This window comes from Gallus gallus, chromosome 5 (genome assembly GCF_016699485.2).
Source record: "Gallus gallus isolate bGalGal1 chromosome 5, bGalGal1.mat.broiler.GRCg7b, whole genome shotgun sequence".
Taxonomy (NCBI): domain Eukaryota; kingdom Metazoa; phylum Chordata; class Aves; order Galliformes; family Phasianidae; genus Gallus; species Gallus gallus.
The window spans coordinates 38,791,819-38,806,143 of NC_052536.1; the positions used below are offsets into that span (position 1 = coordinate 38,791,819).

The following is a 14,325-nucleotide window of genomic DNA, read 5'->3' on the forward strand; positions in this document are numbered from 1 at the left end:
GAAGAAAATACTACAATGCTTTGCAGAACTAGCTGATGACACCTCTCCCTGCAGCAATTAGCCTCACAAAAGGCATCAACATACCCTAGCAACAAAAGGCTTCAACATAGCGTTGATGTGATTACTACTTAAAGCAAATACAAACAGCAAACAGAGGAAGTTTCTGAAGCAGAAGTTATAATCTGTGGCAAAAGACTCATCATGTTCTGAACTAAGATTGAAATTTGGAAGTGGAGACCATCCAACATCCTCAACAAATCAGACAGTACAGTAAGTCTCACACTCAATGTGTTCCATTTGCAAACATTTAACCCCATCTTAGGGGGGGAGCTGTAATTTAGATATGAGAACCAAAGCTGCTTCTCTTCCCCAAGACCCATGCAGACATTTGTTTAACAACCATCATTGGCTCAGACTTTTTTTTTTTTGCCAGAGCACAGAACTGAGCCCGAGCATATCACGTAATTAGGCAGATTAGAAGAAATAACACTTTGGCTGGGACAGCATGAAGCAGTTGTAGACAGGAGAATCAATTAGCTAATGAGCTGTCTAATATCACCCTTAACTTTAACTCATAGATGCAAATTCACTACTTGGCAAGTTTTCAGAAAAGGAACCTACCTCCCTGAAGCTACAGCAACCAACAAGTTTAAATACTACCACTCCTTGGGGAAAAACCCTTCAACAATATGCACTTTCCCTATTACATTAATAGTCCTGGGGTGGTAAAGGACAATAAATGGCGCCAATTACAAGTGAAGCACACAAGATTTTCACCACCGGTTATTCCAGCTCTATCTCAATAGATTAAAGGAACTGAACCTGCAGCAAGAATTAGCTGCTGGAAAACCCCATACACTACCTTGCTTTCTATTTTTTTCCCCCTCTGCAGATGTATGTTTAACAGACACTAAAAGAAGCAAAAAGCTTTGTGCCCAACAACAGGGGAATAAATCATTTCCATAAATAATATTCATTTATTTTCCACCAATCTCGACACGAAGCATTTAAGTCACCCACCGCTACCAAAAGGCTGCAGCCTTGCCAGGGTCATATAATTTATCACAACCAGATGGTATGCTGTCAATAAAAGGAGGGGCTACTATCACTCCAGGGCAGAATAATTACCTTCCCTTTGAACCAAGGACAGTGTTTTCAATAAAAACCCAAAGCTGTTTAATGCAACTTCCAGTCTGTCAGGCTCCTACTGTGCAGCTCCAGGGTTCATTAGATCTCACAGAAGTGAAGATCACTTCTTGAAAAGCATAACTCAATTCTCTCATGAAGGACACTGATGATATACAATTACAAACAATCAAAAAACACAAAACACCTAGAGAGACATTTTGAATTCTCTTTGAAAGCTGTTTACCTCGACCTCCATAACAAGTTTTACAGAAAGTTGTATGCACTTCATTAAACGGTCCATGACATAGATTACAGTTTAAATAAACTATAGTAGATCATCACTGCCCTGGTTATGTACCTCTTCTGGCTCCACACTGTTGCATTTTAAAAGCAGGAATAGCAACCTGTATTCTCTGGGAACTAGTGAACAAGGGTCCTGAAACACAGAACTAAAGGTGATAGCTAGCTAGTAAAATGAACTTGGGAAGGACCAACAGCTTTCCACTTCTTTTGGATGAAAACACCGCTAGTTGGCATTCCCAACACATTTGGAAACACATCCCAAATAAATTAAAAAAAAAATTCAAGTAGTTCAGAGAACTGGAACTTGAAGAATAATTAAACAAGTAATGATACAAATAATACCTTCACTTTGAGCAAAGCAAGAAACGGGATGGTTTTCGTTACATACTCTATCACCCTAGAACTTCAAACTCCGCCATATAAAAGGCAGTAATTACTTGAACAAAACATTTCTGAATCTCCTTCCAAGCCAAATTTTGACTATCATCCTCCCCTTCTTTCAATAGTATATATTTAATGAAGTGATTAAGAAATACATACTCTTTTCACAACAGCAGAATGTTTTGTTCATCTTGGAAAGCTAGAGTAAGTGTCAGGCCTGGGAAAATAAAGGAGAACCACAAGCCCAAGTTTGATCATTTCCAGGAAATGCATACAACAAAATGGAATGGAAACATTCATGTAGTTTTAATTCCAGAATGGCAACAAACAAAGTCTGCTGAAAGTGTTATTAAGAGATGGCTTAGCTCAATTTACTCAAGTGATCCTCTAACCAAGATCAAATTAACACATATGAATTACAGCCTTAGAAGAAAAAAATGCACAAAAAGAGGAGGAAAATACCCAAAATGGAAGATATGACTTTGCACACAACTGATGCGCATTTCTGCTTATGACCTCCACCAGTAGCTGCAGTCTGTAGCTCATGGCTGACCACTCTGAAGATTACAACTCAAAAAGAACTAACGGGGGAGGAGATAAAACACAACATCTCAGTCCTCAGACCAGTAAGGGTCCCTGATGTTTGAAAACACATGCTAACTGCATCATCTCACCTTAATAATGAATCATTTACACTGTTCTTCTTTTGTACTATATTGTTTTCTCCAACTCCGCCGTACTACATAGTTTTGCTATAGGTTTTACTGCGACTCTTCCTTTTAGGAAATATGAAATGCAAGCTAATTAATCTGAAATTTCTAAAGACAGCAACTAACCCATTATTAATTGAAAAACCCTGATCCATCCTGCCACACAAGCAGACTGATATTTGTATTGAGATGCCATTCAATTAAACAACAGAGAAAACATAACACAATCCACAACCAATTTTGCAGAGCTGTGTACTGTGAACTTCATTCCAGTTCTTTGGAGTCCACATTTTTTAAAGGCTCCACTAGTCTGCAAAACCTATGCAAGCTAGAATTCTCAAAAAATAAAAGGTATTTTCAGGATTGTGACAAACAACAACAACAAAACAGTCTACAATTCATCCTTGAAATCAGTCAACATATTTTTTCACATTTCTCTTATTTAAAATACCACTCGAAAATAGGAAGATCACCACCCTTTGGTACAAACAAAAGATAGGATTATTTGTAATTTAATATGGAAACGCTTCAGCTGTCATAATACTTGGATAATTCCTATGCCAGCGTGGCATCTGAGACATGTAACATACCAGTCAGCGAAGCTCATGTATTTTTGTGCCCTCAAATATGGTGCACCAGCTGATATGTTGCCCATAACATTTTCCCCTCCCACACATTTGTTCTCATGTAACTGAAGAGATTATCGGGCCACCAAGTCCAGAGCTTTTTTCATGGGACTGTTTCATCGAATCACCAACGTTGGAAGATTGGAAGAGACCTCCAGGATCATGCAGCTCAACTGTCAAATTTCATAACAATTGCTTTGTTCTAAGGCCCCACACAGTCCTCTGAAGTTTGCATCTAAAGGGACACCAACTGCCTATTCCAGCCATGAAGAATCCAACAGAATACATTTTTACATTTTTAAGTCTTTTTTTTTTAAAAAAAAGAAACATTAAGTACCATTGGTTTTGTAGCAGTAACCTTTGTAAGACTTAATACTTGAGCTACAGTGCTTCCCCCCCCCCCCTCCTGATTTTAGAAAGCTGCCTTTGATTTCTATATAGATAAGAAAGTGACACCCAACAGGGATATGGAGCAATTAGCATCTCAGACTCCCTGTGTGATAATGAAAGGAGATATTTGCTGACCTCAAACTGTCTTTGAAGTCTGCAGGAGTACCCAGAGAAGAAGGAAGGATTATTCAGCAGGACATACATTCCCTTAGGTTTGATTTTTCTGTCAAAACTTGGAAATACGTGGGCTGCCACAGAACGTGATGCTATAGACAATGTTTAAGGACAGCAGCTAAACAGACTTCACACGTCAGTGTTTGGTCTTAACCTAACAAAAACTACCATGAGGTAAGTCTTGCTTTGCAAGAGACTGAATTACTCATCGCTTTAGCATTAAGAAAAAGGAGACAAAATAAACAAAGTGTGTAGCTCTTTTGTTTAGGAAGCTCAGAACAATCCCACGTTTATGTGAGCTTTTATCTTATAACGAGAGGATACAAACTGAAATACTCACATTATTTATTGTCAGCAGCACACTGATTTTAAAAGTACAGAAACTGCCAAATGATAGATACCTATCAACGTAAGTAACCTCTTCAAGTTAACTCTAATAAAGAACCATTACATCCACAAATGTAAAACCAATGACTTGTATTTACTCCAAGAACTCACTCTCAATAAATAGGAGAGCATGATGTAGTCTTGATTTCTCTCTGGTATAAAGTAAATGTGTTTGTTTGTTTAAGACTCAGGAAAGGACCTTCTGCTGATAAGGTTACTGTTACCACAGGCTATTTAACAGCTACTAGAATTAAGTTTAGCCTGGAGGCCTATTTTATTTCAACAGTAGCTACAAAGTTATATCAGATAAAAGACAGGTACACCCTAGAAATAGCAACTGTCTCCTCACTTACACACAGGTGTTTCAAGTTTTATTGAAATTTACACAGTGAAGAAAAATACCTCATGTTCTTCATTTGTTTACTGTGAACTCTTCATAGAATCATAGAATGGCTTGGGTTGGAAAGGGCCTCAAGGATTATCAAGTTCCACCCCCTGCCACAGGCCAAGTTGCCAACTGCTAGATCAAGTAGTAGATCAGATTGCCCAAGGTCCCATCCAACCTGCCTTAAACGAGTCCAGGGATGCGCACCCACAACCCATCTGGGCAGCTTGTTCCAGCACCTCACCACTCTCTCAGTAAAACAAACAAAAACTTCCTCCTGACATCTAATCTAAACTAAATCTCTCCTCCTTTAGTCTAAAACCATTCCCTCTTGTCCTATCACTACCTACCCTCGTAAAAAGTTGATTTCCTTCACGTTTATAAACTCCATTTAAATACTGGAAGGCCACAATGAGGTCTCCCCACAGCCTTCTCTACTCCAGGCTGAACAAACCCAGTTCCTCCAGCCTATCTTCATAGGAGAGGTGTTCCAGCCCTTTGATCTTCAAAAGAAATTCAGCTAGACATAAGCAGGAAGATTTGATGTTTTTACTGAAGGACATATCTTGACAAAGGCAAAGAAAAACAAAACAAAACAAACCATCACCTGCTGAGAATGGTTGTCAGAAACAAACAAGCCCCATTATGCACTGAGAGTTCAAGATAATGCATCTAATAGAAAAGATCAAAAGTTACCCATCAACACTACTTTACCATTTAAAAAAAGTATTAAGAAAGTGAAAGTATGTGTTCAGGTATCAAAAAAAGTTCTGTTAGATTGAACACAAAGGTATTTCATATGCAAAGGATGGCATGAGCAGACAACTCAGCATCATGACCACACACATGATTACACTTCTCTCCTCTGGTACATTCAAAGCCCTGTGGGAGACTACAGACCTCCGTCGCTATAAGACATCATGTAGTTTTCCCCACAAAGAACGTCTCCAGGAGTTGAAGTTCTACTAAAAGCAAGTTAGGTTCATTCAAGAATATCACAGATAAATAGAGTAGCTACTCAGACAGCATCAAGTAAACTATCCTGTAAAAGCTGGAACAAAATCACACTGCAAACTTAGCTTCACTCTTACACTACCTGAAGGATACACTAAGGAACAAAGTATTGTCCACAGAAAGTGAATTTATTTGCATAGGTGAAACAATACATGCAATAGAATTCAGAAGAGTAGTACTTTCCATGATTTTTTTTTTTTTAATGTTTAGCTGTTTGTGCTTAATCTGCTTTGTTAATTAAATCTGGTTACACATCTGTGACGTGGCTAAAATTCATTGCATCCTAATAATTATGATTTGCAGTCATCTTTATTTTGAAGTTCAATATAAAATGCATTTGATCAGATAGATCAAGAATTTTAAATAATGAGATTAAGAGTATCACTCCACAACAAATTAAGTTTGTGTTGCCTGAGTATGCATATTATCTAACTCTGTATACTAACTTCTGAAAGGATTTGTGAGATTGGTGGTACTGCTACTGACTCAAGTTGTGCATTCTCCCAAATGCAGAGCCTGAGAATAACACTCACAGCCGTTGCTAAGACAGTTGTAAATATCCTATTTGACAGCTATTCTTGTGCCTTGATGAGAAGAAAGGGAAAATAAATGTGTGCCGATCACACTGTTCTGGAACCCTACACTGCAAAGAGGAAGAAGAAAATGAAAAAATACAGTTTCAGTGAAACTTAACCTCCCAAAGGAAAAAAAAATAGAACTTAATTATGTTTTTAGTATGGTACACTGGACACTAAAACTTAAAATGCATATCTTTGCTCTTGCTCTTAATCCTGCAAATAAGACAAAGCACCAGTGGAGAGAGAAGTAAACATATTCAAACCTTAGTACAAGTAAGTTGGTATGTCAATCACCAGAGAGAAAGAACATCAGGAACACATAAAAACACCACACTTCTTTACAAGCTAAGGAATGTGCAAGCTTTGACAAAGCATGTTATATAAAGGATGTTTATAATAGACTTCCATGGAGACAGTTCAGTAGCATTACAACATAGCAACGAGTGCAAGCTATATCTACCATCTGTTTTGTGCATACTGTTTTTTCTACAATGGAAACTAATATCAAAGCTAAGTATGCTTTGGGATTTTAAACACCAACTTAAGAAGGATGCCATCATAGTGCAAGAGAAGATGATCAAAGATATGGTCTCTTCATGTTTTTTTTTTGTTTGTTTTTTAAGCCAGGATGAGTTGCAAATAACTTAGCTAGCTTAACCTAACATACTAACTTCCTTTATTCATCGTCAAATGTCACAAAATGCTACACAGAAACATATGGACTGTCACTTCCAGCTGAATATCAGCCATAAGATCAGCCAATGAGCCCACTTCCACATTTTAAAGACAGCTATAGTCAAAAAGTAAGGGCATATTCAGTATAGAACATGTATTCAAGTTCACCTTAAGTCTGAGGAAAACAAAAATGAAATTATTTCTTAGAATGCTGTCAGAAGTAAAAAAAAAATCTCTTCTGAAGCCATTCTCCTCAAAGGGAAAAAACAAACAATAGCTGTATGTTGTTTGCATTACTGCTGCCATGCTGGAGCTCACCCTATATTACAAAGCATAGATGTTCTCTACATACACTACAGCACTAGAAATAGTATAGTAAGGGACATTTTTCTTCCAGGAATACACAAAAAAATCTGTACTATACACCACCTCTTCAAAAAAAATTGCACAGTGCTACATAGGCCTCATATTTGCATGTTAAGCTACCCTCAAACCAGAAGGGAAGTAATCAAGCATTTACAACCTTAGTAAGATTTTTCCTATAATAAGATCTTTCCAAAGTCCCCAGTGCCAGTCTTCAAACAATCCTTCAAAATCTCAATAATACATCAAAAAACTGTTGTTAATTTATCTATTTTCCTCACTGTAATCTCTGAATTGAAATGGCCTTTCATGTACTTCACAAAATAAAGTTTTGCCACGTGCCTGTAATTGCAGGCACTCTAATACTAGTATTAATTCTTCTACAAAGAAAATTGCTGCAGTTGCCAGGGTGATGATAGGAAACTGTGTTTATGTGGATCATTCAGGTATTTAAAACAAAAACAAACCAACTCTGCTGTAAACTACTGTGAATCACAAACTCAATTTCTCATTAGCCAGAAGAGGGTGTGTGACCTTATTTGTGATTACTTCCGTTCAAATGCTTTACTTTGACATTCACAGACTAACAAAACCTTTAGTTACACTGCTGCTGACAACATATGCCAGCAAGCTGCTGCCTGGTACTTTCTCCTTTCCCTGGAGGAACAGCACTCTACAAACATAGTATAGAAATATAACACCAAGCATTGAGAGGAAGAAAGCCATACATTTCAACTCAAACATAGTGAACAAACCGAAAGGAAATGAAAATACTTCAGCAAAGCCATGTTCCTAGTCCTATTTCTGCCATGATGGATCAATATTTAGGCTATATAGATAATAGGAACATAAATAGCATGTACTGGGATGTTATGAGAACAGTGCAGGAGTACAGTTATCAAGCTTTATGAGCTCTTGCACAAACACCACAATACTGACTGAAGTTCAAAAGAAGAGGTACTGAAGAACTCTCACATTCCAATGCAGAAAACAACGGGTACTGCTCTTTTAATGCCTCTAAACAATCTTCAAAGCACCAACAGCTGAAGGATTTCTTCTCCTCAGCTCAGGTTAAAGCAATTTTCCTAGGTTTGCCATGCACAGTGGGAGGAAGGTAAGGATGCAGCAACAAGCTGGATTTAAAAGATGCCCAGCTGGAAGCACAAATATAGAGATTGATGTTTAAAGCTGTCAGTCCCCTGGAGAGAAGCAGGAAATTCTCTTTATAACCCCCAGAGTATTTGTTTTTCCAACTGTTTCCCAGCTCAGCTTGAGATTCAACAAGGGTAGAAACAAAAAAAGTTTTCACTTTGCTCAAATTAGTTTTGACTGGAACCTGAGTTCTCCAGGTGATAATTTAACACTTCATTAACAAGTGCATTATTGGAGGAAATTCAAATGAAACGATTTTAATGCTAATTGAACATATTCAACCTCAGCCTGTACAAGGAGTATTTATTCCCCCTTCAAGCAGAAGGGCCTCCATTTGCTTGTCTACTGCTACCAATGACATGAGACCAATTTTATTTACAAACTATGCTATACATTATTTAGAATTCTATACCAACTAATATAATGTGAGCCATTTCCTTCCTATTGCTTACATTTCATGTTTGCATATGTTTCTGGATCGTTTTTACAAGGAAGAGAGGAATTTATTTTTACAGAATGTCTAACTTGAAGCCTACTGATAAGGCAGCTGATTTAGCTGTTGAAGTCATATACCTACTCAAGGGCCTAATTAAACATACAGAGGTTAATATACTAATTCCAGTCTCTTTTCTCCTAGAATTTACAGGGATTAGGCTTAGTTTTGTTTCCAATGTGGCTCCTCCTGTGCATAGCAACAGTATAGCAATGATCCCGTCTACTGAACTGTTGAGTTAGGCTCACAGTTCCCTGCCAACACAGCTGTACATCCTAATTGCTGTTGGCAATAATTGGTTTAACACTGCTTTTTTTGATCTAACTCACTCAAGTTCACTGCATACAACAACAGCAAGATTAGAAATAATCTTTTTTTTAAAAAAAATTAATAACACTGACCAGATATACTACTAGTTCCTCACATTTGAGATGCTAATATAACAAACTATGCACAGCTAATTGGCTAACCTTCAGAAGTTAGTTGTTTTTGATAGTTTAGCAGTTCAGACAAACTGCACTACTTCCACCTCCATTGTCTACAACTTTAGAGCTATGTAGGATAGTAAACTTGGTTTTCTGTACAGTGCTGAGGCCAATATTCACACAAATCTGAAACGCCATCTTGTCCAAGGTGTCTCCACAACTTATTCTACAAATGATATTTTAGTGTGGCACTAATCAAGCATGGGATATTTACCTCCTGAAAATGAAATGGATGACAGTAAACCTGTATGCACAATTACTATTGCTAAATTAACACCCATGGACATGGAAGGAAGCAGTTCACCTCTTTTGCAAGCTATTAACAGGGACAGTTAAGTTCAGAGTTAAAGATTTAACCTTCAGTTTTTAATACACAGGAGAACAAATTAAATTTTATCTCTGATGGAGGTTGACCAGTCCCTAGACTGGCTTCATCTTGCATGTTTTAATTTGCCCATGTCTTGTTACTTTGGTTTTTTTTTCCCCTATTTGTCCCCATGCAACATTATCAGGGCAACAAAGAGTCTGGGTCTTCAAAAACCAACAATACTAGCAGAACGCCAATTGCACAGGATACATTACCATCTCTTACACAAAAAGGAGATAACTGGATTCCCAGTCCTAATGAGCTTATAACAGCAAAAAGCCTAGCTTTCAACTCAAATAGAACAATTGAGTCTGAAAAATTCATCAAGGCACGTCAAATACTCAATACCATAAAAGCTAACAATATCTAATGTACTGAGAAAAGCACCAGGTGACTCATCTTCCCCAGTCAATTTAAATAACCCAAACATCATGGGAATGGCAAGAATTTATTGGCCCTACAAGTTTCCAGAGCCCCATTCCAAGAACCTTTTTGTCATCTTAGTGTATACTGACTGTGAACCCCCAAAAAGCTGCTTATGACTTTCTTTTTTTTCCAGTTACTATCATTGTTATGAAAATGCCTTCACCTATAAAACCAGCTATAGCTTATTCATCTTTGTGTCTTGAACAGAGAGAAAGAGAAGCACCCCTTGAGCTGCTGACAAGTTTCTGCAGCACTTGCCTGTTTATGGCTCAGTCATAATGACTCTGAACTGGAACACCAGCACCAAAAATTCACTCAAAGAGGCCTTCTCCATCCCTTCTCCTCGCTCTACTTTACTATATATCAGAGTCAAATGTAATGATTGTGATACACCCATGTATATTATCACTGGAGAGTTCCCCAAAGACATTCAACGTGCCTAAGATGTTCACCACTCTTAAGGACTGTTCTGCTGAAAAAGTTATCAAAATGATCACAAGTTAAGCAAGTTTTATTTTCCTATTTATTTGGTCTTCAAGTGTAAAATAAGTAATGCAAAGTAAAATAAGACAGATCTACTACAGCAACCAAGTAGTGTAGAGGAATTTCAGAAGTAGTACTGGAACAACTTTTATCAAGCAACTGTAAAAAGGGCTCTACCATCATTTCGTCTGTTGAACTGTTTTTTTGCAGTCTGGCTGAAAGGGAAAGTAATATACTTGCATTTATGTACAAATGTGTTCCTGTAACTTTTCAGAGACTGAGACCTGATAGTCACATGCATCAACAGTACCTGGAATTAACAGACCAGTTTGAACTGAATGAATCCAAGACACAAGACAGCACTGTCCCAGTTCAGGCAGTCTATTTGCAGACTGACAGTTCTATGCTCTCTGTGAACAGCCATTCAACTTTTCATTGCATCTGTATTTTGTCCATGCTGCCTATTACAAATACTTGGCTTATTCTCTGGCAGCTTGCTAGAGAGATCTGAAACTAGATGTTTTCTTTCATAGTTATGTATGGTTTTAGTAACTACAGTGCCTTGTACTGAAAGTTCAGAGCCTCTAGATGTTTCACTAGATTCAGAAATAGTCCTAAACACAGAAGAGAATTTTAACTTATTCTTACAAAGTAATACACAAAAATCTTTTGTCCATAAAAATGAATTACTTCCTATGACATACTCCTCAGCTACTGACCATCTTAATAGGAAAACACAGTTTCCACAAAGGTTTGATGTCACAGAGAACAGTTACTTTTACAAGCAGTACGTGGTGAACAGAAGCAGGCAGATAAAGAAGCCACAAAAGACTTTACAAGCAAGCATTCTTGAAGCCATTAGAAGTGTTAGTTGTGAATGAACACAGGGTTTGGATCTAGCTAACAGTTCATCATTCTGATTCAGCTCCATCTCCTGCAACCTTGGAAAAAAAGAAAAAACGCACCGTCCTATCCAGTCCACCTTATTCATTAGTTCAGCTGGACTAATTTAGAAGTAGTTACATTTTTGTAATGCTTGGTTTATTCAGAGATGCTTATCAGCAACCCAGTTTAACACTGTTTCTTCTTGCTTGCCATCCACAGTTAACAACAACTCCTCAGAACTATTCTACTTCAGACTTACTGTGGTCAAACCAATGGCAGACAGCAGCTCTTCAGACCCTCAAACACAATTCCACAGAATGAAAACCATAAGTTTTTCAGTCAAATCCCTTAAGTAAGGAAAAGTCTTTGTCATGCTATCACTAAGCAGTTGTTCAATTCACACAATGGCACTCCAGCTAATTTCATCCAAAGAAAATGCCTATGAAGTACCACTATCTTTAAAGCCTCAAAGAAAATTAAAGAGCTTGACTAGGAAACAGCACTGCACAAAAAACAAACAAACAAAAAAAACAAAAAAACAACTCCATGCAGGAATTATTCTATAAGGAACTTAAGTTAGCTGAAGTCTGAGCTAGTTGGCATAGTGGCAGGAGAAAGGCTTAGCGTGGACATTGCTTCCCTTCTCACAGCTTGAATCAATACTATACTGTAGCCTCAGAAAGGGGCAAAAATGCCGTAGTTTGTAACTGATTTCTGTTTCACGTTTCTTTTTTCCCACTTCATTAAGCCAAACTGATTTGGGCTTCTTCCAATATCTATCAGCACTTGAGTAGATCATTAACTCAGTCATTTTTAAGACAGCAAGATGCGGCACTTTGGCACAAGTTTTTAGGTAGTTTGAAATTAGGTTAATATGTATTCTGAGGGCATTAACAGGGACAACTCAGATTCTAAAGTTATTTAACCAGCGTACTATTTCACTGTAGGAGTTATCAGCTAAGTTGCTGACCAGGTTATTGAAGTTCAAAAACAAATAGAGCTCATCAGTATACACCACCACCTTGTGGCCAGATGCCTGAAACTTCTATAACTGAGAATTCAAATGCTTGAATGTATTAAGAGTATCTGAATCAAAAGCCACAGAGCTACACTGCCATCCTGTGTGAGCTGCTCACAACATTTTAAGAACCAACAAAGATGGAAAAGTATTCTGCAAGCAAAGTGCTGTACAATTTCTGTTTCAAGGCAGCCTGCACTTGTGATGTGTAAGTTATTTATTTCGTGCCTGAAAAAAAAAACTTCTACCTATCAGGCAAATAAGTTGCATAAATTTGGCTTTAGGACTTAGCATGAATCAAGGAGTTCTACAGATCTTCCCCCTTCTTATCTATCATGAAGGGAAAAATTGAATCAAGAGAGCTGAACACGCCTCCCTCAGTGTATTAAATCCACTGATCTTGAATTCTGTCTCTAGCTCCTCAAGTAAAAAGGGATTTTTAAAAATGTGTGACCCTAGGATGACTTACCTTTAACTGAAAACACTTTACACCTTTATTAGGCTGATATGCCAAGTAGAACAGTAAATCTACATGAGCCAACAGGCAATCACGAATGTGTTCTCTACGTGAGTTGTTTGGCCTCTTCCACATGCTTAACGTTGCAAAGACTCACCAAAAGTTGTACCATCTTCACCCATAATGCACTTCATGGAGGTAATGATTTGCTCCACAACAGGAGGTGATAGTGATGTTGCATACACAGCACTGTGCGAATGAGTCCTGAGGTAATCAATCAGCTCCTAGCAAAACACAAGAGACCATCAGACATTGCTTTTTCAGCACTCCAGAGAAATGCTTTAACAACACAGTAAGTTAAGCTATTACAACAAACCTCTTCTAGAACATCCTGGAAAAGAACAGGTAGCTCAAGGACTTATTTTACAGTATAAGTAATGAACAGTTGAAGCATAAACAGCAGAGACATGACTACCTATAATTATGTCCCAGGGTAAGAGTATCCACTGATAAAAGGCAAGCAACTATGACAGATTCGCTTAGCAACAACAGCAGCATTAGATTGTAACAAGGTGTTTGCATTACTCAAACTGTATGCAAACCCTTGTTTCAAGAGTATTTATTATAATCATAGGAGTATAAAACAAGTGAAATAGTGGAAAGCAAGATCCATAGGTGCGTATGTATCACACTCAATATAATTGCTTCCCCATAAAAATCACCAAACAGGGCACAGGTCACAAAACACTACTTTCTCCCATTTACCAGCATAATATAAATTATATCTTTATCTTTATTTAAGATTGCAAGAATCCAAGTTACCACTCCCGCACTTCCCAATTAAGTGTACATTCTAGATTTGTTAGAGTGTAAAGACAAGTCGTATGGGAACATAAGATAAACATACCACAGATCTAGGCTGCTTGTTGTTTAGCTGTACCAAAATCCTTCATAATAATGAGACAGTGCCAGTAAAATATCACAAAAGCCAGTACAAATGCCAAGACAGATTCCATCATAAAATTGTTAAGACTGCCCTGTCCACAGCACAAGCAGGGAACATATTATAAAACTGAATGATTCTGCATCTTTATGTTATTGTCTGCCTGGAGTCAGAGTTAAATCAAAGTTGTAAAAGGATTTTGAAGTGATCCAGGCAGGAGTATTTAAGGCCTCTTACTTCTGAAGCAATCCCTCAAACAGAGTACCTAAAATATAACCATGAAGAACTCCTGGCTGCTTCACCTTACACCAAGAAAGTTAATTCCACTACCTTGGAAAAAGAATAAGATGGTGCTTTGTTCTGGTTAAGATGTCAGACTCATTTTATTCCAACTGCAGAAAAATCTCAGAAAGGAACTTTTGCAAGTTCCATCCCCATTCAGATGGATGGAAGTACATCACTATTAGCATCTAAACAACTATTGTCCTGACAGGAAAACAGT

The 14,325-nt window shown here is 37.7% G+C and overlaps 1 protein-coding gene across 3 annotated transcripts in view; it reads right to left on the reverse strand.

Moving 5' to 3' along the window:
* The window catches only part of SPTLC2 (serine palmitoyltransferase long chain base subunit 2), a 58,272-nt gene that overhangs the window by 18,923 nt on the left and 25,024 nt on the right, over positions 1-14,325 (reverse strand). For all 3 annotated transcript variants that reach the window (NM_001006483.3, XM_046941775.1, XM_046941776.1), the window contains exon 9: positions 13,038-13,164. In NM_001006483.3, coding sequence (NP_001006483.1) covers positions 13,038-13,164 — 127 coding nt within the window. The remainder of the gene's footprint in view (positions 1-13,037; positions 13,165-14,325) is intronic.